The sequence below is a fragment of the Giraffa tippelskirchi genome, chromosome 1, assembly GCF_054371585.1.
Source record: "Giraffa tippelskirchi isolate mGirTip1 chromosome 1, T2T-mGirTip1v1.2.pri, whole genome shotgun sequence".
NCBI classification, from domain to species: domain Eukaryota; kingdom Metazoa; phylum Chordata; class Mammalia; order Artiodactyla; family Giraffidae; genus Giraffa; species Giraffa tippelskirchi.
In genome coordinates, this window is record NC_137275.1 from 23,712,616 (window position 1) to 23,738,116 (window position 25,501).

The 25,501-nt window shown below is 42.0% G+C and overlaps 1 protein-coding gene across 9 annotated transcripts in view; it reads left to right on the forward strand.

The window, feature by feature from the left end:
- CNOT6L (CCR4-NOT transcription complex subunit 6 like) overlaps positions 1-25,501 on the forward strand; it is a 174,274-nt gene that overhangs the window by 135,958 nt on the left and 12,815 nt on the right. For 6 of the 9 annotated variants that reach the window (XR_014080615.1, XR_014080617.1, XR_014080619.1 and 3 more), the window contains one exon: positions 16,589-17,181. The exons of 2 other annotated variants lie outside the window; for them this stretch is intronic. Coding sequence is in view for 3 of the 7 variants with exons in the window: in XM_081584373.1 (XP_081440499.1) it covers positions 16,589-16,606 (18 nt within the window). In the remaining 4 variants the exon portion in view is untranslated. Of the gene's footprint in view, positions 1-4,715; positions 4,768-16,588; positions 17,182-25,501 lie in introns of those variants that run through there. One more of the 9 variants, XR_014080622.1, reaches the window with a different exon arrangement.

Below are 25,501 nucleotides of genomic sequence, written 5' to 3' on the forward strand. Positions count from 1 at the left end.
GATGTGGTTAAAATGATAGAGATTCTGCTTTTTAATTGAAAATGAGTATTAGTCAATCTATAATTTATTAGCTTAATTGAGAAAAACTGAACAGCAAAGTGTGGCTAGCAAATTAAACAAATACTTTATCCCATATTTCTACAAGCTGCTTTCCAAATTAGTTCACTTTGCAATGGAAAGCAGACTGGATTATTAAGAGTTGCTACACAGGGTTTGAACTTCATAGTATTTTTATTTCTTTGAGAAATATTTTTTCCAAGAAAATCCAATTATTAATGGCATGAGTTACAATAGGTTTAGGCCAGCAGCAGAATGGGCAATACATTTGACAGGATGAGTGGGACAGGATGAAACCATTATCTGTTTAAGTTCTGTGTGACCAGGGATCTACTCGCTTTTCATGGGGATGGGGAATAATGTTTCAGACTTTTAATTACTGAGGCACTAACAGAAGCTCTTCCTACAATGATCATATATAAGGTAGTTCTATGGCATGAAGGTGAAGGAGGAGAGTGAAAAAGTTGGCTTAAAGCTCAACGTTCAGAAAACTAAGATCATGGCATCTGGTCCCATCACTCCATGGGAAATAGATGGGGAAACAGTGGAAACAGTGTCAGACTTTACTTTTTTGGGCTCCAGAATCACTGCTGATGGTGACTGCAGCCATGAAATTAAAAGACGCTTACTCCTTGGAAGGAAGGTTATGGCCAACCTAGATAGCATGTTTAAAAGCAGAGACATTACTTTGCCAACAAAAGTCCGTCTAGTCAAGGCTATGGTTTTTCCAGTAGTCATGTATGGATGTGAGAGTTGGACGGTGAAGAAAGCTGAGCGCCGCAGAATTGATGCTTTTGAACTGTGGTGTTGGAGAAGACTCTTGAGAGTCCCTTGGACTGCAAGGAGATCCAATCAATCCATCCTAAAGGAGATCAATCCTGGGTGTTCATTGGAAGGTCTGATGTTGAGGCTGAAGCTCCAATACTTTGGCCACCTCATGCGAAGGGTTGACTCATTGGAAAAGACCCTAATGCTGGGTAGGATTGGGGGCGGGAGGAGAAGGGGACGACAGAGGATGAGATGGTTGGATGGCATCACCGACTCGATGAACATGGGTTTGGGTAGACTCCGGGAGTTGGTGATGGACAGAGAAGCCTGGCGTGCTGCAATTCATGGGGTCGCAGAGAGTCGGACACGACTGAGCGACTGAACTGAACTGAACTGATGGCATGAACTCAAGGACATTGGGCTTCCCAGGTGGTGCTAGTGGTAAAGAACCCCCCTGCCAATCCAGGAGAGATGTAAGAGAGGCAGGTCAATCCCTGGGTTGGAAAGTTCCTCTGGAAGAAAGCATGGCAGTCCACTCTAGTATTCTTGCCTGGAGAATCCCATGGACAGTGGAGCCTGGCATGGGGTCGCAAAGAATCGGACACGACTGAGTGACTTTCACTTTCACTTTCAAGGACATTATTACAGAAAGGTTCATAACAAGTCATTTATATTCATTTTATTTAATAATCTGCTAGGGACCTACACTGGAACAAATAGATAATATTTCTCTTTTTATTTTTAATAAACTTTTAATTTTAGAACAATATGGGTATGGTATACATGTTCAACCTGGATTTAGAAAGGGCAGAGGAACCAGAGATCAAACTGCCAACGTCCATTGGATCATAGAAAATGCAAGAGAATTCCAGAAAAACATCTACTTCTGCTTTATAGACTACGCTAAAACCTTTAACTGCATGGATCACAACAAACTGTGGAAAATTCTTCAAGAGATGGGAATACCAGACCACCTTACCTGCCTTCTGAGAAACCTGTATGCAGGTCAAGAAGCAACAGTTAGAACAAGACATGGAACAATGGACTGGTTCCAAATTGGGAAAGGAGTATGTAAAGGCTATATATTGTCACCCTGCTTATTTAACTTCTATGCAGAGTACATCATGTGATATCTGGACTGGATGAAGCACAAGCTGGAATCAAGATTGCCGGGAGAAATATCAATAACCTCAGATACGCAGATGACACCAACCTTATGGCAGAAAGTGAAGAACTAAAGAGCCACTTGATGAAAGTGAAGGAAGAGAGTGAAAAAGCTGGCTTACAACTCAACATTCAAAAAACAAAAATCATGGCATCTGGTCCCATCGCTTTGTTAAGGGCATTCAGAGTATTTTAATAATAAGCAGGGTGGAGCGATGTTGCCTACAAGGGGGCAGGGTCCTGGTTGTAGGAGTTAGTAAGTGACTTAAGAACAAATTGATAAGAGGCAACAAACCAGATGTTCCATAAAAGTGGAGTGGAGATTTAATCCAGGGGTAGGTATGTTTGTAACTTTAGGAGAAGGATGGTAAGCGTCTGGGCCCAAACAGCCTGCAGGGTTAACTCCCAAAGTGGCAAACATTATCCCTGGAAGCCGGATTGCCCTTGAAGGGATTCCACTAACAGATGGACTTCTAGCTTGTGTTGTGTGCCTGTCACCCACCCTAGCAGATTCACTGAGAGATGCTTTGTTGCACATGTTGTAGGAAACATGGAAGATGAAGGCCTGAATATCTAGAGGAATTGGATATTTTACAGTATTTCCCTCCCAAAGGCCAGCTATTTTCTGGTTGTCCCTCCAGAAGACTGTAGAGGCAACACTGTGAGCCTGGACAGGACTCAGGAAAAGAGCAAGAAACAGAAGGGAAGGGGGCAGGGCACAACTTTTGAAAGAATGATATAGCCCAAGGGCATAACATAAACCAATTAAAATCAAATGGGTCCAAGATGACAAGTCAAATTCAACTAAACCTTGATTCTCAATCTGCAAGCCAAATGACACACCCAGAGGTGCCAGGACTTTTCCAAGGCACTATCAAAAGACCAAGCAGTTGGTGGTTCCCCAATGGTTGGCATGATCCTCCCACTCATTAGCATATGAAATCACCCAGCTCAGAAAAACTAACCACACCAATTCCATGGCCCACCACACTCCCCTCAGTGATGGCCCACACTCTTGGAGTGTGCTTTTCTCTAAATCTGAACAACAAATCTACCTCTTACTTATCACTGTGTCTCTCACTGAATTTTGTTTTGTTTTGTTTTGCAATGAGACATCAAGAGCCTGAACTTCATTAGGTCCTAAAACCAGGCACTGTGGGTTTTGGCCGGGCTCAGATCCCAGTCCAATATGACAGAGTGACTAAGCGTAGCACAGAGTCCCTGCCACGTGGGTTTGCGTCCCAATCTTAGGTAAACAGTTTCAAACACAACTTTCAGAAATGGAAAGATGATGGCCTGCCCAATACTTTGTAAACAGTGGCATAGGCGGAGAGAGGAGCTGAAGGACGGGAGGAAAAACAGTGGGAAAAACGTGCTAAGGAATCCTCTTCATAACCTGCCAGAAAATCTGCTAAATACCTGAGCTGTGCCTACAGTTTTCATTGACCTGATCCTTGGCACAAAGAAGATTAAGGACAGAAGAACCCCCACCCGCTTGGGCAACAGCTACTAAGTAGCCCCTGCCAGAGTCCCTCAGTTGCACTCACTGCCACTCGCCTGTTTGCAGGGGCTTTGAGGAAACAAGAAACAAGACATTGTAAAGGAATTAAGATTTTGTTAGCATATGTCCTTCCAGCCATAGGAGCAAGGACCTCCTACCTTAATGAGAGGTCTCCTGGAATCTGAGACTGAGCCACGTGAGCTTTCTGCCGAATTGTTGTTGCTCTCCCAGTTTCCAGCATGCTGGGCTTCTTGTCACTTCCACTGCACTGGGTTTTCTTTGCGTTCACCTTCCACCGTGGGAGCTTTCGCCAAGTTGGGCTTCTGCTGTGCTTGGCCTCCGCCTCACAGGGGCCTAGCCAAGGTTGTTTCAGCCAGGTTAAATCAGAGAAACGGCACATAGCTTCATGGCAAATAGAGGCGGAAACAATGGAAACGGCAACAGACTTTATTTTCTTGGGCTCCAAAATCACTGCAGGTGGTGACTGCAGTCATGAAATTAAGAGACACCTTTGCTCCTTTGAAGAAAAGCTATAACCAACCTAGACAGCATATTAAAAAGCAGAGACATTACTTTGCCAACAAAGGTCTGTCTAGTCAAAGCTATGGTTTTTCCAGTAGTCATGTATGGATGTAAGAGTTGGACTATAAAGAAAGCTGAGCGCCGAAGAATTGATGCTTTTGAACTGTGGTGTTAGAGAAGACTCTTGAGAGTCCCTTGGACTGCAAGGAGATCCAACCAGCCTATCCTAAAGGAAATCAGTCCTGAATATTCATTGGAAAGACTGATGCTGAAGCTGAATCTCCAATGCTTTGGCCAAACCTAACTCACTAAAAAGATCCTGAAGCTGGGAAAGATTGAAGGCAGGAGGAGAAGTGGATGACAGAGGATGAGATGGTTGGATGGCATCACTGACCTGATGGACGTGAGTTTGAGCAAGCTTCAGGAGTTGGTGATGGACAGGGAAGCCTTGCGTGCTGCAGTCCATGGGGTCACAAAGAGTCGGACTCGACGGAGTGACCTGAACTGATGGGTATAGAGAGTTCCCATGTACCCTGCCCCCAGTTTCCCTATTGTTAATATCTTGTATTAGTATGGTACATTTGCTATAATAAATGAATCAGTGTCAATGCATTATTATTAGCTCAAATCTATAATTTATTCAGACTTCCTTAAGTTTTTTTTGAAATTTAAAGTAGCTATGTTTATTATTGCTTTTTCCCAGCAATCTTCAAAAGAGGCAAAAGTAACACTGAACTGAGTAAGACAAGATATAGGTGAGTTGTCATGGCAGATTTCCTTCGTTTTTATCTATTATCTTTTTTCTGTTCTAGAATCTCATTCAGGATATCACATTACACATAGTTGTCATTTTACTCAGGCTCCTCTTGTCTCAGACAGTTTCTCAAACTTTCCTTGTTTTTGACGACCCTGACAATTTTGAGGAGTATTTATCAGGTATTTTGTAGAAGGTCCCCCATTTGGGATTTTTCTGATTTTTTCAAAATCATGGTCAGACTGTGGTTATATGTTTTGAGGAGGAAAGTCACAGAGATAAAAGCCATCATCACGTTGTACCAAGGGTACCTACCTGAACATGGCTTATCATTATTGATGTTGACTGTACTACCTGCTTGATGATAGTGTTTATCATGTTTCTTTACTTTCTCTCCATTTCCATACTGTACACTTTGGAAGGAAGTCAGATGTACCTACTTTTGAGAGCAGTTCGAATTTTTCTGGAATTTCAGTTTTATTTAATTTTATTGTGGCATTACTCTGTACCACGTCATACATAGGTATGCATGAATGCAAAACATGTGTTCATACACAAATGAACCTTCGTGTATGACCTTTTCTCTATACCAGAAGTTCATCAGGGACTACAGATTGAAAGCATATGTTTGCAAGGGAAGTTTTAAAAAATGTAGGTACATTCCAAAATGAAATTCAGAGATGAAACAAGCTGCTAGTTCTTGATTTGACAGACTTTAGATAAAATAATCATATCTTTTTTGTTAAGGAACAAAATACCTGCAAGAGCTCTGCTTGAGCCTCTGTAAAGATTAGCAGTTGCTTTTTTATGGAAACCCCAGGGATTTGACCTGTTGGCCTCTATTTTCATTTGGAAGCTGGGTTCAGCTCCCAGTGGATCTCAGGGGGAGAGAAATATAATTTCCTCCCACTACATCCTCAAAAGAGGACACACACTCATCCTTTCTTATTTCCTTTAATGGTTCATATTCATGCAGAACCTAAAAATAGTGTTAACAATAAGAAATAGCACTGAAAAGTCCCCTCAAAACACTAATAGTTGTTGGCCTTCACTGAGATGGAGGTAGCTATCTCCTTTTGTGGGCTTCCCTGCTGGCTCAGACAGTAAAGAATCTGCCTGCCAATGCAAGAGACATAAGAGACATGGGTTCAATCCCTGGGTTGGGAAATCCCTTGGAGAAGAGAATGGCTACCCACACCAGTATTCTTTCCTGGAGAATTCCGTGGACAGAGGAGCCTGGCAGGCTACAGTCCATGGGGTCACAGAGTCAGACATGACTGAGCAACTAACACAAACACACATACACACACACACATGTCCTTTTGTAGTCACATTTCCAAAATCCCAATTAGTAGACTATCTTAGTCGATTTTTAGGAATCCATTCTGGCTTAAGTTCTGGGTTAAGCCTCTTATTACTTAGCTCAATATAAGCAGATGCAATACTAATGCAAATGTACTGAGGGTCTCCTCAATTTTTTTCTATGTGAATGAGCCCTTCATTTCTTGGGTCTCTGATCACCTGGGTGAGGAAAGAGATTTGCTTTGGACTTTCAGCCCTTACCTTTGAGTTTTTTGAGTTGATTCCAAGTAATTTTCTTCCTTCTTCCTGGAAGTCTCAGCAGAACTTGCTACCAAACATCCTCCCTTCTTTCTCAATATTTTATTGATACAAATGAACTAGTAGAGAGGAAAAGGTTGATGACAATTGAGAAAAAAATACATGTGGCCTTCTATAGGACACATGGATTTAGGACTCATACATTCTGTGGGAGATGGCCCTGAAAGAAAAAAATGAGATGACTTACTCTTCTGATACAGGAAGAACTGAGAAGAGTATAGCATAGCACTACACAATAGAAATAATATTCAAAATATTGTCATTTTAACATCAATATAAAACTATTGATGAATTATTTTATATTCTTCTTTTCAAGTCTTTGAAATTCAGTGTAAGTTGACCCTTGAACAACATGGATTTGAACTGTGAGGATCCAATTTTACATGGATTTTTTTTAGTAGTAAATACCACAATGCTGCACAATCCATGGTTGGTTGAATCTGCAGATGCCAAACCATGGATAGGGAAGAACTTTGCACACACAGAGGGATGACTACAAGTTACATCCAGATTTTTGACTGTGTGGAGGGTTAGTGCCCCTAACCCCGTGTTCTCAAAAACACTGAAAATAGAACTACCATTTAATCCAGCAATTCCACTCCTGGGTCTGTATCCAGAAACAAAAACAGTAATTCAAAAAGATACATGCATCCCAACATTCATAGCAGCACTATTTACAAAAACCAAGTCATGGAAGCAGCCCAAGTGCCAATCAAGAGATGAATAGACAAAAAAGATGTGTGTGTGTGTGTGTGTATACAATATAATATTAGCCATAAAAAAGAATGAAATTTTGCATTTGCAGCAACGTAGATGACCTAGAGAATACTATGCTTAGTGAAATATGTCAGACAGAGAAAGGTAGATACTGTGTATTACTCATATGTGGAATCTAAAAAATAATACAAATGAATGTATAAGAAAAGAGATCCACAGAGAAAACAAACTAGTGGTTACCAAAGGGGAGATGGAAGGAAGGAAGGACAAATTAGTGGTATCGGATTAACAGATGCAAACTACTGTGTAAAAAATAGATAAGCAATAAGGATATATTGTATAGCACAGAATATTATAGCCATTATATTATAATAGGAAGTTCACAGGTGGCACTAGTGGCAAAGAACTCACCTGTTAATGCAGGAGATGTAAGAGATGCTGGTTCAATCCCTGAGTTGAGAAGGTCCCCTGAAGGAGGGCTTGGCAACCCACTCCAGTATTCTTGCCTGGAGAATCCCATGGACAGAGGAGCCTGGTGGGCTATAGTCCATAACTTTTAACTGAATATAATCTGCAAAAATACTGAATCACTATGCTGTACACCTGAAAATGTTTTGATATTATAGGTCAACTATTCTCTGACTTTTAAAAAAAAGTCCTGGTTGAGAGTTAGAGAAATGCCTGCTGGTTTATGGCAAGTTCTTGATGTAGCTGGAGGGTTAACCATGAATTCACCTCTGTGGTTGTGAGATTGCCCTGGCAGCTTTGGGAAGTCTGAGAGCACAGAAAGTACCACATAGCTGGATTTTCTTGGGAATTCTTATGGCTTGGTAGGAGGTCAAGGAAGTAAATGAATCTAAGAGGAAAATAAGCAAATTTGAGATCATGGACCCAGATGTGAGGAAGTGACTGAGATGAGGCAGTTAACTAAGCAATCAGGTAAACTGGAAGGTGTAAAGGGACAGGAAGGACCGGAGAGCACAGTGTAGGCTCAGTGTTGGGAAAACATTGAGAGTGCTGGACCGGAGAAAATGCTTGGAGAGAGGATTTTCACCATCTGAACTACAACGGGACGTTAAAATGTGTTCTTTTACTTCAGTCAAAACAAAAGGTGTCAAGTATCTCCTTTCACTATCTAAACTCCTCCAAGTGACTCTAGAACAGGGGTCAACATCCTAAGGTCCACGGACCAATCTAGCCACCTTTTGTTTTTGTTATAAGTTTTGTTGGCGCACAGCCATGCTCATTCATTTATGTTTTGTCTCTGATTGCTTTTATACTGCAGTGACTGAGTTGAGGAGTGGCAGCAGAGACTGTAGAGACTGCAAAGCCTAAAATCATTACTATCTGCCTCTTGATGCAAAGTTTGCTGACCCCTGATTTAGCCACGCACTACACCGTTTCTGAAGGACTTGCAAAGAGGGTGGTTCTAATCCAAATCTCCCACCATTTGCCCATTAACAGCTTTTTAAGAGGAGGCTAGGAATTCACAGTTGCTCAGACACAGTATGTATTGCTTTGAAGAATTAGTGTGCGATGTCTCCATAGGACAAAGCAGAGAGATGCTTTTCCCATCCTCATTCCCAAACAGAAGCCAAGAGACAGAGAGGAGACTTCGAAAGAATCACTTTCAAGAGCTTAACATTTGCTTCCTGAAATTTGGATGACACAGGGACTGGTTCCTGAGTTGTTTCTGGAAAAAAAAAATGTCTAAAAGAGTAAGTCTTGTTTAGAGGGTGAATGGTTAGAGCAAGGAGAAAGGACCACAGTAACAACAATATGGACCTGACATAGTAACTGTTCTCTCTTTCTTTCCTCTCCTTCCACTCTCTTCTCATTCTTCTTCCCAGCTTTATTTTATCATACAGTTCACCCTTTTAAAGTATTTAACTATATTCACAGAGTTGTGGAACCATTGCCATTTTTTTTTTTGAAATTTTTAAATTTTATTGAAGTATAGTTGATTTACACATCACCATTTTGTAATTGTGGAATGTTTTATCTTTCCTATAAGAGACCCTGTACTCATTAGCAGCCACCTCCCCCTTCCTTCTACTCCCCAGCCCTAGTCAACCTCTAATCAACTTTCTGCCTCTATAGATTTGCCTATTTGGAGTATTTCATATAAATGTGATTACACAGTGTATTGCCTTTCTGGGAGAGGAGTCTGGTTTCTTAGCATAATATTTTCAAGTTTCATCTATGTTGTAGCATAAATCAGTACCTCATTACTTTTTATGGCTGAATGGATTACCATTTTTAAATCAGTTCATCAGTTGAGGGACATTTGGGTTATTTCCATTTTTTTGGACATTAAAAGTAATGTTGCTAGGAACATTTGTGTTACAAGTTTTTCTAAGAATGGCTGTTTTCAATTCTGTTCAGTGTATACCTGAGAATGGAATTGCTGGGTTATACATAACTCTATGTTCATCTTTTTGGGGAGCTTCCAGATTGTTCTGCTGTACCAAGAAACATTTTCACAGGCAATTATGGGGAAGAATGGGGAGAGTAACTTGACAGTTCAGTTCAGTTCAGTTGCTCAGTCATGTCCGACTCTTTGCAACCCCATGAATTGCAGCACGCCAGGCCTCCCTGTCCATAACCAACTCCCAGAATTTACCCAAACCCATGTCCATCGAGTCAGTGATGCCATCCAACCATCTCATCCTCTGTCATCCCCTTCTCCTCCTGCCCCCAATCCTTCCCAGCATTAGGGTCTTTTCCAATGAGTCAACTCTTCACATGAAGTGGCCAAAGTATTGGAGTTTCAGCTTCAACATCAGTCCTTCCAATGAACACCCAGGACTTATCTGCTTTAGGATGGACTGGTTGGATCTCCTTGCAGTCCAAGGGACTCTCAAGAGTCTTCTCCAACACCACAGTTCAAAAGCATCAATTCTGCGGCGCTCAGCTTTCTTCACTGTCCAACTCTCACATCCATACATGACCACTGGAAAAACCATAGCCTTGACTAGACGGACCTTTGTTGGCAAAGTAATGTCTTTGCTTTCAAATATGCTATCTAGGTTGGTCACAACTTTCCTTCCAAGGAGTAAGCGTCTTTTAATTTCATGGCTGCAATCATCATCAGCAGTGATTTTGGAGCCCAAAAAAATAAAGTCTGACACTGTTTCCACTGTTTCCCCATCTACTTGCCATGAAGTGATGGGACCAGATGCCATGATCTTAGTTTTCTGAACGTTGAGCTTTAAGCCAACTTTTTCATTCTCCTCTTTCACTTTTATCAAGAGGCTCTTTAGTTCTTCTTCACTTTCTGCCATAAGGGTGGTGTCATCTGCATGTCTGAGGTTATTGATATTTCTCCCGGCAATCTTGATTCCAGCTTGTGTTTCATCCAGCCCAGCGTTTCTCATGATGTACTCTGCATATAAGTTAAATAAGCAGAGTGACAATATACAGCCTTGACATACTCCTTTTCCTATTTGGAACCAGTCTGTTGTTCCATGTCCAGTTCTAACTGTTGCTTCCTGACCTGCATACAGGTTTCTCAAGAGACAGGTCAGATGGTCTGGTATTCCCATCTCTTTCAGAAACTTGACAGAGGGGGAGGGAAACATTTAAATGGACCCAGAGAGTGAAGCTTTGATTTAGACTTAATTGAAATTCTTTACTAAGTCAAAGATGTAGCTACTTATTAATAGTTTGAAGTAGAATAATCAGAGAAAACATAGGATCTGCCTGAAATTTTATTCAGGATGGCAAAGATGGAAGAAGCACAATAGAGTCAAAGGCAGTTGTGTGAAAATAAACATTAAACTAGCTTATAATGTACCACCCCCACCCCCCCCCCCACTGACTCTAACTTGTTTGATAGGCTAATTACAAGATCTTTGACCTAGTCAGCACTCAATATAAACCTCCAAGGCATGACTATGTGTACCTGTGTAGTAGGGAGGCACCATGGTGGAGTGGATTAGGAAGTCAGAGAAGAGGTAAAGTTTGAAGCTAGAAGGCCAGGATGCTGACTGGATAGTCAGCTTTGACACTGCACCCATTTCTAGGATGATAGGAAACATAGTAGGAGTGAAAACAGTGACCTTGATATCAACACTGAGGGATGGCGCTGGAGGCTGATGGATAACAGTCATAGGAATGTTGGGAGAATCCTGTATGAGCAGAGTAAGTGGAAAGTGAAAGTGAAAGTGGCTCAGTCGTTCTTTGTGATCCCATGTACTGTATTCTCCAGGCCAGAATACTGGAGTGGGTAGCTTTTCCCTTCTCCAGGGGATCTTCCCAACCCAGGGATTGAACCCAGGTCTCCCGCATTGAGGGCAGATTCTTTACCAGCTGAGCCACAAGGGAAGCCCAAGAATACTGGAGTGGGTAGCATATCCCTTCTCCAGCAGATCTTCCCAACCCAGGAATCGAACCGGGGTCTCCTGCATTGCAGCCAGATTCTTTACCAACTGAGCTATGAGAGTAAGTGGGCTTATTAATAAAATGGTTGGTGCTATGGTCTGGATGCTCCAGTGAGGAGTATGTCAGCCATATCTCTTGGCTTGGTGTTAGACTGGGGTCCGAGATAGGAAGGCCACTAATTGAGAGACTTGAGAAGAAAGAGGAAGTATGTGGACAGTTAATCAGGTTTGGAAAGGAACAATGAAAGAAACCATCAGGGGTCATTAATGGGAAGAGGCAAAGGTAAGAGACAAGTTCAGGGGTGGGGATAAGGCTAAGGGGTTGCAAGGGCATGATCTGGTCCCTGCCGAGGGGCCAATGAGTCTGTGGATGAGGGAGATTGGGAGATGGGGCAGGCAGACAAGGGAACTGGGAACAATGGAGCTGTTGACAGAACTACTTGATCCTAAATTTCCATTGTAAATTTGATATATTGGTGTCATCAACCTGGTCATATGAATGAGAATAATGACCCCATTAATTTGAAACCCCAAATACCAATGCTAAGAAGAACTTGGGGTTTCTTTGACCAGTGGTTTTTTAAATTATGAAATTCTTCCATTTAAAAAGGGGACTTTCCAATGGAAATAATAGACTGTAAATTGTTTACTTGGCAAAACACCATTAGACCAAGCTAAGGACCTTCATATACAATGATATGATAAGAGAAGTTTACCTGCCAAGTGCTTCCAGAATGAGATGGTAGGGAAATTTTTCCTAACTTGCAAAGCAAAGAAAATGTCCTGAAAGATGCTGAATTTTATATTTAAGGAAAACACAGCCATAAATAAGTAGGAACAAAAATGTTAGCCAATTAATGAATAAACTGGGCGGGGGGCGGGGGGGAGGATCAAGCAGATAGATGGGTTGAAATAGTTTGAAGTTGTTAGCCAAGGTTTATTCTTAATATTGGAACAAGTAGAAAAACACTTTTCAGGACGACTTTGCTTAGATTTATTGTCCCCATTTTCCTTCCAGGGTGTATTTAGTGCTGAAAGAAGAAAAAAGAGAGAAAAAAGGAGCAGGGAGTGATAATTAAAGCACAAAAGCACTTAGATGATATCAAATACATAGAAAGTTTATAAAAGTTTGCCTCTGTTGCACGTTTATTTTTTCCAATCAAAGAGTATTTATCAAATCAAAGTATTTTCCAATCAAAGAGTATTTATCGAATCTTGATCTTGCATCTAGCATTGCACCAAGCGCTATATCAGTAAAGGAATAGGCATGATTTTTACCTTTATGGAGTTGACTCAGTCTTAGAAAAACAAGAGTAACCACATGAGGTACCACAAAGAGAGAACAATACAAGTACTTTGAAAGAAATTACTTAATTGAATGTAATCATGCATATTGACAGAAATGACAGATAACACTTTCATGGTTAAAGCAATTGCTAAATGTTTAAAGTAATTGCTAATACCATGAAAAATGCATCTTGCAAGATGCTATTTCACAACAACTGTAAAAAAATTGCCAATTGCCCTTGACTATGTCTACTGAGTCCACATTATAACTCAAGCAAAGGTAGGCAATCCATCAGAATATTTCATAGTCAAGTCTATGGAATAGTAGTATCAATAGTATCTTACGATGCCTTGAAAAAAATAATTCTATGGCCAAATTTGAGAAATAGAGCATACTATGTCTGCTTCTTGGGAAATGATAGTAACATTTGCATATTAATGGCTCTGAGAAGTCCTGCAAGCAAAGAACTTACGTTAATACCATATAATGCCACCCTTCCTAAACTTACTTGACTATGTATTCAGACGTTCAGCTATGTCCAACTCTTTGCAACCCTATGGACTGTAGCCTACCAGGCTCCTCTGTCCAAGGGATTCTCCCAGCAAGAATACTGGAGTGGGTTGCCATTTCCTCCTCCAGAGGATCTTCCAGACCCAGGGATTGAACCAGCATCTCTTACATCTCCTGCATTGGCAGGCAGATTCTTTACCACTAGCACCACCTGGGAAGCCCCTTATTTGACTATGGAACCCTCTTTTTTATCATTGCTGAACCCACTTTGGCAAGTGCTGTGTTAAAGGATACACATGAGATAATTCAGGATTTGATGGGTTGGAAAAGCAAATTAAAACAAATTGCACCTGGACAAAGGGTCTATTTATCAACATGTTTAATAAAAGCCAAGGCTCTAAGTGGCCCAGCCTCTGCACAGAGTCATAGGAAACGAAAACACAAATAAGACTCCAGGTGCCTTGAAGAAGAATATAGACTTTACACAGCACACCACATAGAAGCCTTCCCAAAGATTTCCTCTACATATTCTTTCTGTTTCCTAAATGTCTACACACATCCAGCCATTAAATATCTCCCCTGTTCTATTCATATACATGATTTTCCCACCATCTTGCTACTCAACTCTGTCTTCTTCCTTCTTCACTTGCCACTGTTTTTTCAACCCACATTCCAGCTAATAATGACTGCCAAGACTTCAGCCCTCACCTTCTTGCTATACTAGTCCTCTGTGAGGCACAGGCAGAACACAAAAGCTCCAGTCCTTTGTTTCTGTTGTTCTCCGTGAGATATAAGGGGAGCCCCCTGACATTTCTCTTCTCCCTTTTACTCTCAAAGCTTTTCTTCTCAAATTTTATAAAAGAGCATTTTTTAGTGGTGCGTTCCACTACTAAAGACAGTACTCCTAATTGCATTGAATGTCCCTAAAGATATCTTTATTTTTCTTTTTTAAGTAGTGCTAACAAGTCTCTGTGAATGAATTTAGGGCTGCTAATCAGGCAATTCCCAAGGAATGCCTGCAAAATGTTGTCAGATTTATATCCATAAAAGAGCTCCTATTCTGCATTTAAACTTAGAAAGGATTTCCCCATTCCACTTCAACAAAGGTGGCAAACTAACCAGAAGATTCGACCCCTCACTCAAATTTAGCTCTGGTGAAGCCACAGAAGTAGAAGAGAGTCAATAAAGCTAAAAAACTAAGGTGAAACTTGAGAGGTGGTTGAATCCTGGTGTAGAAGATAATAGTACTCCAGAATGGATCTTGTGCATTTGATGCAGAAAGACCAGGGAAAAGCTTTATAACCCATCTCCTTTTCTCTCCACCAACTTGGTTTTGGAAGGAAGAGCAAGTCCAATGATAGGGTGATATCAGAACAGTATTCTAGTTTGATTGGAAGGAAAACAAGATGGCAAAGATGCACAGGCCTTCAGCCTCTGGACATTTTCTCCCTCTGACCTCACCTTCTATATCCTGAGACCATGTGAGGGGAAGAAGGATACTTTTTAGAGACCTAGCCCATTAAATCTGACTTCATATAATGTATATACAAACTAAATAGTTGAAAAAGGAAATAATAATAGAGATGAATTCCAAAATGCATGCAATTTGAAAAATAAATGAAAGAGCTGAATAATCAAATCAAGAAATTCTTCCATAAAGTATCAGACAAAGAGTTGGAAAATATGAAAGAAAAAAATTAAGAGAATCATAGTAGTAATATAAACATCTATTTTATTGTAGAACTAGAAAGATAGTAGGAATAAATACACAAAGGAGAGAAAATATTTGAGGAGATAATTACCAAAATTTCCCCAGATTTAGAGAAAGTGAAAGACCCCAGATTGAAAAGTACTCGTTACTGAAAGTCCCCAGGTATGTTATATTGTGAAAAAGACTTTTTCTTTGGCCATGCCATGTGGCTTACGGGATCTTAGTTTCCTGACCAGGGATTAAAACCTGGGCCATGGCAGTGAAAGCATGGAGTCCTAACCATTGGACAACCAGGGAATTACTGTGAAATTTTAAAAATCAAAGATAAAAAAAATTCTTAAAACTTCAAAAGATAAAAGCCTCTTATTAAGTACCATGAATAAAAATTATACTAAATATATATTGGAGACAAGAAAATATTTCAAAATAGTAAATGAAAAGAATGCTGAAACCACAATTTTATAACTGGCTAATTTATCATTTCATTTATAGTAGTATGTATCTGCTAATGTGAAACTTCTAATTTATCCCTCCTCCCCTCCAAGGCCATTTCCCCTTTGGCAACTGATCCCTGGGTTTGGAAGACCCTCTGCAGAAGGGAACAGCTACCCACTCTAGTATCCTGGCCTGGAGAATTCCATGAACTGTTTAGTCCATGGAGTCGAAAAGAGTCAGACATGACTGAGCAACTTTCACTTTCACTTTCGACTCTAAGTTTGCTTTCCATGTCTGAATTGTTTCTGTTTTGTAAATAAGTTCATTTGTATAATTTTTTTAGATTCCATGTATAACTGATATCATGTGATTTTTGTCTTTCTCTGACTTACTTCATTTAGTATGTATTATAGAGATTTTAATTCTCTCTAAAGGGATCACTGCAGTCCATAGGGTCACAAAGTGTCATACATGACTTAGAGACTGAACAACAACAACACAAACCATGAGAAAATTATACAATGTTTCCAGGTGAATTTGGGGAAAGTAGCTCACTATGTAGAGAAAAAGTTGGATATTTGCCTTCTACCACATAAAGGTAAACCCCAGAAGGATGAAAAACATAACTGAGGGATTCTCCTGGTGGTCCAGTGGTTAAGACTCAGCATTTTCACTGCCATACCTTGGGTTTAATCCTGGTCAGGGAGCTAAGATCCTGCAAACTGTGTGTTGTGGCCAAAAAAAAAAAAAAAAAAAGACATAAGTGTGAAATGAAATCATAGAACTAGCAGCTGAAGACATAGAATATTTTTGTAATTTTTGGAGTAGGAAACGTCTTTTAAAATCAGGGCCTACAAGCATAAAATGTAGGTGAAATATTTCTGGAATTGACCTTATCAACTGTTCTAGAAGGACACCACAGACAAAGTTAATAGAGAAGAGACTAGGTTCACATAGTCACTGGGAGCCATCCACCAAGGGCATCAATTGGGGTGGGGAAGAGTGGAGATTAAATTTGGAGAAACAGCCTCCAGCACACTCCTTTTCTGCATTTTCCTTTGTTCTCATATATATGTGTACATATATGTGTCAATTTACTATTATAGAAATTTTAATATGGTGATATTTTGATGATTGTGCCTTTTTTTCCTTTTGACAGTTTTTGTGGCAGCTTTAGAGTATGCCAACGATATCAGCAATTTAGACAGCAGCTGTGATCAGATCTCTCACATTACTTTGGAGCCACGAATGTCAGCTTTGTATGTTCAAAAACGATCTGAAGACTGTAACCCAAGGGCATTCAGTCTTTTGAGAACAGGTCCTTTTTCACCAAGAGACTGACCTGATAACCGGAACGCCTCTGTATTTTTTAACGATTCGGAAAGGGACCATGTACTTTGTACCATGGCTGATCATGCACTCTCCTTACCAGTGGGTTTGTTTACAATGATTGAAACATTCATGTTACTCTCCTGAGCAGCATCTTTCAAGTATCAGGGCACCTGGGATGTCAAAATGGGTGTTAGCAGAGGGGGTTCATATGCAGCTGACAAACTCTTTTCCTAAAGCCTCCTTTCCCCCAGATCAAAGTGGATGGTGCTGGAGGGAAAGTTCTAAGAAATGCTGCCTCTTTAACTCTCCTTTGTCCGTTTCCAGGTTAAACTTTTTTCTCCTGTTTGTCATTTGGAAGCATACCTGCCCAAAGCTGTACAATCGGGTCACTACAGCAATAAACCATGTGTGCTTGGCTTAGCTCTCTCCACTGACTTCGGGATCTCTTGCCCTCTTCTGCAGAGACTGACCTGTTGCAAATTGCCTGCCCTCTCTTCGGAGAGGTTCCAGGATCCAACTCATAAAAGCTCATGAATAAATCCTTGCAGCTCCCACTGACCACTGAAGTCCCTAGAAGTGCAAGTGTTAGTCACTCAGTTGGCCCCGACTCTTTGCGACTCCATGGATGTAACCCGCCAGGTTTCTCCATCCTTGGGATTCTCCAGGCAAGAATACTGGAGTCGGTTGCCACTCCCTTCTCCAGGGGATCTTTCCAACCCAGGGACTGAACCTGGGTCTCCTGCATTGCAGGTGGATTCTTTACTGTCTGAGCCACCAGGAAAGCCCACAGTCCCTGCTATCCCAAAACTAAGGGTGGCCATCAACAGCCCTGATGTCTGCACCAGGAGTGCCCCCAGTGCTCAGAAGCTGCCTCTCTCTGCTGCTGAGTTTGCTGGCACCTCTAAGCCATAGGGACATGCGGGACCATGCTGAGCCTATCATATGTAGCCCTTCTGCTGCCCCCCAGAATTGGGCGTGTTGGTATTATCTGCGCCTTTGATGTTGGCCATCTTCTGTTATGTCCTGGCTCCATGTTGTCAGGGGTCAGTGCTGCTCTTCAGGTGAATTTCTAACTTCCACCCCTACTGCCTGAAGTTGCGCAGCCTTAGGCTTCTAACATTGCACACACAGACATGTTGCCAAACAGCTCTCAAGAGCTGACATGAGTCCAAGGAGTCTGGGTCAGAGAACAAATTCAAGTGCTCAGAAATGAGTTCCCCTTCACACCAAAGACTGATATATTGTTACTGAACAAAATATGTGTGTTTATGGGCTTCCCAGGTGGCGCTGCCAATGCAGGAGATGTAAGAGACACAGATATGATCCTTGGGACAGGAAGATCCCCTGGAGAAGGGAATGGCAACCCACTCCAGTATTCTTGCCTGGAAAATCTCATGGACAGAGAAGTCTGGTGGGCTACAGTCCGTAGGGTCGTGAAGAGTTGAACACGACTGAGTGACTAAGCACCCACACATGTGTCTTTACTCTTTCCTTCCTTAAAATGGGTTTTTTCTTAGAAGTTCCTTCTTTAGCAGATAGTCAATGGCACCCCACTCCGGTACTCTTGCCTGGAGAATCCCATGGACGGAGGAGCCTGGTGGGCTACCATCCATGGGGTCGCTGAGAGTCGGACACGACTGAGCGACTTCACTTTCACTTTTCCCTTTCATGCACTGGAGAAGGAAATGGCAACCCACTCCAGTATTCTTGCCTGGAGAATCTCAGGGACAGCAGAGCCTGATGGGCTGCCGTCTATGGGGTCGCACAGAGTCGGACACGACTGAAGCGACTTAGCAGCAGCAGCAGCAGCAGCAACGTATATCTGAACAAGACGGAATATGAGTTTAGGCTCAGCTGGGACCACCCCATTCTTCATCTCCATCTCCCTCCCCAACAAACACACATATTCTGATCTGTCAATAGTTTTCTGGAAAACATTTTAAGGAGAATTCTGATCACAATTTCATCCACAATGTCAATTTTACTTGCAAAGCCCTGCCTTTTATTACCATCGACCTTTTTGATCATATTTTTGTTTTTTGCTTTTTGCCACTTAATAATACTTACGTTGTTAGTAGTTTTGTAATCATTATTTTCAATGGCTAATAATAAATACTTCATCAAATAGTGGTGGCATACTATACATATCACCCCCCCCCATTATTGAACATTTGTATTGCTCTGTTGGGTTGTATATTAGGAAAAGCTAGGTTTATAGCAAAGGACAACAGCAAAACATGTTTTTTAAGAGACAAGGGTTTATTTTTTGCTAATGCAAAGTCATCTGTAGATCTAAATAGCTCTTCAGAGCACCTGTCTTCCAGCAATGAGTCAGCCCTTTAAGCTGCTTTGATCCTCTGGTTTTCCTCTTTGAATAAGGAGTATCCTCTGCATTCACAGAGGAATGGGGAAGAGCGCTGGAGAGATCACGTGGGCTTTCACTGTCATGGCCCAGAAGTAATACACATTCACTTTCTTCACAGCCCATTGGTCAGAACTAGTCATGTGCCCCTCCCTGACTGCAAGGGGACTGAACACATGTGGAATCAAAAGACCAGGGGTTGAACATGGAGTGAACCGAGGGATTAGGAGGCTGAGTATGAAGGAACCTAAGGTACTATTTGTAGCCATTATTGCCTTTGCCACAAGTTGTTTATAAGACCCTTTTCCTTAGACTTTCATATTTGCATTTTTTCTGACTGTATTGAGATATAATTGACATAGAGCATTGTATAAGCTGAGCTTCCCTGGTGGCTCAGATGGGAAAGAATCTGCCTGCAATGTGGAAGACCCAGGTTCGATCCCTGGGTCAGGAAGATCCCCCAGAGAAGGAAATGGCTACCCTCTGGAGTATTCTTGCCTGAGAAATCCTATGGACAGAGGAGCCTGGTGGGCTACAGTCCATGGAGATGCAAAGAGTCAGACACGACTGAGCAACTAACACTTTCATTTTCTTTCATTGTATAAGTTTAAGGTGTACATGTAAGTCTGATCAACTTACATGTTGCCAAAATGATTATCACCATAGCTTTAGCTAACACCTCCATCCCATCACATAATTACCATTTCTCTTTTGTGATAAGAACATTTCATATGTACTCTCTCAGCAATTGTCCAGTATATAGTACAGTGATATTAGCTACATTCACCACAGTATACATTAGATTCCCAGAATTTGTTGATTGCATAGCTGGAAGTTTGTGCCTTTTAACTGACATCTTCCCATTTCTCTCACCCCTCAGCCTCTGGTAAGGGCTTCCCAGGTGGCTCAGAAGTAAAGAATCTGCCTGCAATGCAAGAGATGTGGGTTCAATCCCTGTGTTGGAAAGATTCTCCTGGAGAAGGAAATGGCAACCCCCACCAGTATTTTTGCCTGGGGAATCCCATGGACAGAGGAGCCTGACGGGCTACAGTCTGTGAGGTAGCAAAGAGTCAGACACAACTGAGCAACTGAGCACGTCATGTCATTAGCCCCTGGTAACCAGCATTCTCGTTTCTGTTTCTATGAGTTTGGCTTTTTCGGATTCCACATTTAAGTGATATCATATAGTATTTGTATTTCTCTGTCTGACTTATTTCACATGGCATAATGTCTTCTCCTTTCATCCACGTTGTCACAGGTGGCAGAGTTTCCCTTTTTCATGGCTGAATAATATTCCATACAATAAGAGTAATATTTATATTTATCTATCTCACATCTTTAAAAAAAATTTATTGATGTAAAGTTGATTTACAATGCTGTGTTAATTTCTGCTGTACAGCAAAGTGACTCAGTTTATACATATATATATTCTTTTTCATATTCTTTTCCATTTTCATTTATTACAGTATATTGAATATAGTTCCCTATTCTATACAGTAGGACCTTGTTGTTTACCTATCCTATGTATAGTAGTTTCTATCTGCTAACCCCAAACTCCCAATCCACCCCTCTCCCACCCATTATCCATCTTGGCAACTACACATCTGTTCTCATTATCCTCTTTATCTATTTATCTGTTGATGGACGTTTGTGTAGTTTCCATGTCTTGGCTACTGTGAATAATGCTGCAGTAGAGATGAGGGTGGGCTTCCCTGGTGGCTCAGATGGTAAAGAATCCGCTTGCAATGTAGGAGACCTGGGTTCGATCCCTGGGTTGGGAAGATCTCCTGGAGGAGGGCATGGCAACCCACTCCAATACTCTTGCTTGGAGAATTCCCATGGACAGAGGAGCCTGGCGGGCTACAGCCCATGGGGTTGCAAAGAGTCAGACACGACTGAAGTGACTTAGCACAGCACAAACATGGGGGTACAGATATCTCTTCAAAATTCTGTTTTCATTTCCTTTAGTTATTCGCCCAGAAGTAGGATTTCTGGATCATGTGAAAGTGTTAGTCACTCAGTTGTGTCTGACTCTTTGCGACCCCATGGACTGTAGCCTGCCAGGCTCCTCTGTCCATGGGATTTTCCTGGCAAGAATACTGGAGTCGGTTGCCATGCCCTCCTTCAGGAGATTGTTCAGACTATGGGATCATACCTGTGTCTCCTGTGGCTCTTGCATTTGCAGGCAGATTCTTTACCACTGAGTCATCTGGGAAACCCACATATGTGTATATGAAAGTAAAAAGTGTTAGTCGCTCAGTTATGTCTGACTCTTTGCAACCCCATGGACTGTAGCCTGCCAAGCTCCTCTGTCCATGGAATTCTCCAGGCAAGAACACTGGAGTGGGTAGCCATTCCCTTCTCCAGGGCATCTTCCCGACCCATGAATCAAACCCATGTCTCCTGCATTGCAGTTTCTGAGCCACAAGATCATATGATAGTTCTATTTTTAATTTCTTGAGGAACCTCCGTACTTTTCCATAGTGGCTGCACCAATTTACATGCCTACCAGCAGTGTGCAAGGGTTTCCTTTCCTTCATACTCTTGCCTACACTTGTCATATCTTGTTTTTTTTAATGATAGCCATTCTAACAGGTGTGAAGAGATATTGTGGCTTTGATTTGAACTTCCCTCTTTAGTGATGTTGAGCATCGTTTTTATGTACTACTGGCCATTTGTATATCTTCTTTGGAAAAATATCTATTCAATTCCTTTGTTTATTTTTTAAATCAGATTTTTTTTTTGGTGAATCAGCTGTATGAGTTTTTTTTTTAATATACATATTTTGGATATTTACCCCTTATCAGATGTATGAGTTGGAAATATTTTCTCCTATTTTGTAGGCTATCTTTGCATTTGGTTGACTGCTTCTCTTGCTGGGGGAAGCTTTTTAGTTTGATGGAGTTCTACTTGTCTATCTTTGCTTTGCTGCTTGGGCTTTTGGTGTCTACAACCATAATGGACAACATTTGACGGCAGTTGAGATTTCAAAATAGTTTTTTATGGTCCAGGGAGAAAAGGAAACAATAACAAAACAAAGCAAAGTGGAATAGGAGTATACATTTGTCATAAAGTTCTATAGAGTCCATAACTCCAGGGTATGAATCCCTCTAAGATTTTATGAAATGCTATTTCAGGGAAAATTGAGGTTAAGAATGATCTCAGATGCTTTATTTCATTAGATTCAGTTCTTATTGGGGTCCTTTCCCCTTGTGGGTATTAAATAAATAGCCTCTCTCTCCACAGGGCTGCTCAGTTGCCACACTTCTTCTAAAGCTTCTAACAGGCTAAGGAAGGACAGAAGTGATGCCACAGCAAGGAAAATGACCTTTTGTTCGAATTGGCATTACATGGTGGAAAAATTAATTGAAAAAATTTTTTTAAATGTGATTTTTTCCAAAAAGAAAACTTGTGAACTGTTCTGTTTTGTTTAAAGTTGAGTGATTAGACACTTATCCCAATGTGTCCTGTTGCTGTATATCATTGAGGAGAGTACTGAGTGCTTGTCAGATTCATCCTCCCCCTTTTCTCAATAGAACTCCTACTTTTTTTCTTCTAGTTTTATTGAGATAATTGATATACAGCACTATAAGTTTAAGGTGTACAAAATAATGATTTGACTTACATACATCATGAAATGATTACCACAGTAAGTTTAGTGAACATCTGTCATCTTATGTGGATACAAAATAAAAGAGTAAATATTTTGCTTTGTGGTGAGAACTCTTAGGGTTTACTTTCTTCACAACTTTCATATATAACACATAGCAGGGTTAATTGGGGGCTTCCCAGAGGCCACTAGTGGTAAAGAACCCGTCTGCCAGTGCAGGAGATATAAAAGATGTGAGTTCGATCCCTGGGTTGGGAAGATGCCCTGGAGGAGGGCATGGCAACCCACTCCAGTATTCTTGCCTGGAGAATCCTCATGGATAGAGGAGCCTAGTGGGCTACAGCCCATAGGATTGCAAAGAGTCAGACACGACTGCAGTGACATAGCACACACTCCCCAGGGCACCTCAGTTGGGAACCACCAGTCTTAATCATCACTTTGGGCTTCCCTGGAGGCTCAAAGGTGAAGAACCTGCCTGCCAATGCAGGAAACACATGTTCAATCCCTGGGTTGGGAAGATCCCCTGCAGGAGGAAATGGCAACCCGCTCCAGTATTCTTGCCTGGGAAATCCCATGGACAGAGGAGCCTGGTGGACTACAGTACATGGGGTTGCAAAGAGTCAGACATGACTGAGCTACTAAACAACAGCAACAAGTGTTAATTATGTTTATCATGTTGTAAATTACATCCCTGGTACTGATTTATCTTATAACTGCAAGTTTGTACTTTTTGACCACCTTCTTCCCCATTCAAAGATATTACAATATTATTAATTATATTCCCTATGCTATACATTCCATCCTTTTGACTCTATTTTGTAAGTGGAAGTTTGTACCTCTTAATTCCCCTCACCTATTTCACTCATCACCTCCCCTCACCCCTCCCCTTTGGCAACAATTTGTCTGTTCTCTGAATCTATGACTGCGATTCTATTTGGTTATGTTTATTTATTTGTTTGTTTGTTTTCCTTCATTTGTTTTGCTTTTTAAGATTCCACATTTAGGTGAAATTATATGGTATTTGTCTTTCTCTGTCTGACTGATTTCATTTAGCATAATACCCCAAAGTGCTGGCTCCTAGCCAGCCTCACTTCTGCTTCTCAGTTTCTTGGGCAAGGAATGTGGTGAACTGGCAAAGCAGCTAAAAGACACAAGCAGGAGCCTCTCCACCTGGGCAGTTCTACTTAGGAGTCTAAGAACAATAAGTGGAGTAGCCACATTAAAACAAGAGGCCGGGCAGCCAGGCAGCTTCCTCCCACGATCTGGGGCCAGAGATGGATCAAAGTTCAAAGAAGGTAGAAAAAGATGGCGGAGGAGTAGGTGGACGTGAAGTACATCTCTCTCCGTGGATACATCAGGAATACACCTTCAGACACAGAAATGCATGCATAACACCAGCTGAGAGTGGACAGGAATACCTGACCAGAGGGAAAGAATATATAGAACCATGCAAAACTCGGTAGGATGAAGGAACTAGGGGGGAAAACAGGAGTGTTAGTAGGACTAGACCTACCCTCAGCGGGTGGAGGAACTGAAGTAGGGGTCCAATTCCCACATCGGGGCAATTGTCTGAGTCAGAGGAGAAACATTTAAGACTAAGAGTGAAACAGCTGATCTGTGGCAGCCTAAATGGAATGAGAATCAGACAGTCCTTGCTGCAGCCATACATACCCCGGACAGGGACGCAGGTTCCCTGGAAGGTGCAGCAGCTGGGAGCTGGAGTTTAGGCATTGTGGAGCAATCCCACAGTGAGGGTTGCTGTTGACTGTGGAGAGACGGATCCAGGGGATGTGAGGGAGGACACTGTGGTGAGAAATGCCTGTGGTGGAAAGACAGGCAGCCACAGAAGCAAGGCGATACTGCTGAGTCACGCCTAGGGGGTGGAACCATCACATAGCCTCTCTCTCCCCACACGCCAGCACCGGCAGCTGAACAGTAGAGAGGCTGGACCATTCAATGCCTGATGCACTGAACTACAGAGCAGGACTCCATCCAGGGTCCTCCTTTAAGTGACTGATGTGCCGATCTACAGAGTAGGACTCCAACCACGGGGGCCCCTCGATAAGCCTGACATGCTGAACAACAGAGAAGGACCCCAGGCAAGGGAGTCCTTTAAGTACCTGAATGGCCGGAGCTATGGAGAAAGACTGGCCAAAGAGGCCTTCTGATCGCTAGCTACAAGAGGCTCGAAAAAAGACTCTGATAGGGCCATAACTCCTGTGGCAGAGGCAGTCGTGTCCCTGCACACTTGGCGCCGCCAGAGTCCCCGCAAACCAAGCAGTTGCGCCACCTTCACGCTCAACTCTCACTGGGGCAGAGCTGCCACAGGCAAAAGAAGTCTTGCATCTATGCAAGCAGGGTCACTTTGGTAGTGTCTGACTCTTCGAGATCCTGTAGACTGTGGCCTGCCAGGCCTCTCTGCCAGGGACAGGGTTCTCCAGGCAAGAATACTGGAGCGTATTGGCCAATACTGATTGCCATACCCTTCTAGAGCACTATATTTCCTGCTGCCCTAGCAGCCAACTCCCCTGAGTACCTGGTGCTGCCAGAACCCCTGTGACCCAAGCAGCTGTACCACCTCCACACCTGGCCCTCACGGGGGCAAACCCAAGTCCTCCAGGGCAGCCTCAGGAGCAAACCAAAAGAAAATGCCCTAGTTCTGATAGCTGTGGACATTGGAAGCAAGAACACACAGGAGTAGGACCAGACTAGAATCTGAGCTGCCCCCACAGCAGGTCCAGAAATGAGCACAGCGTTGGAGGGCATCC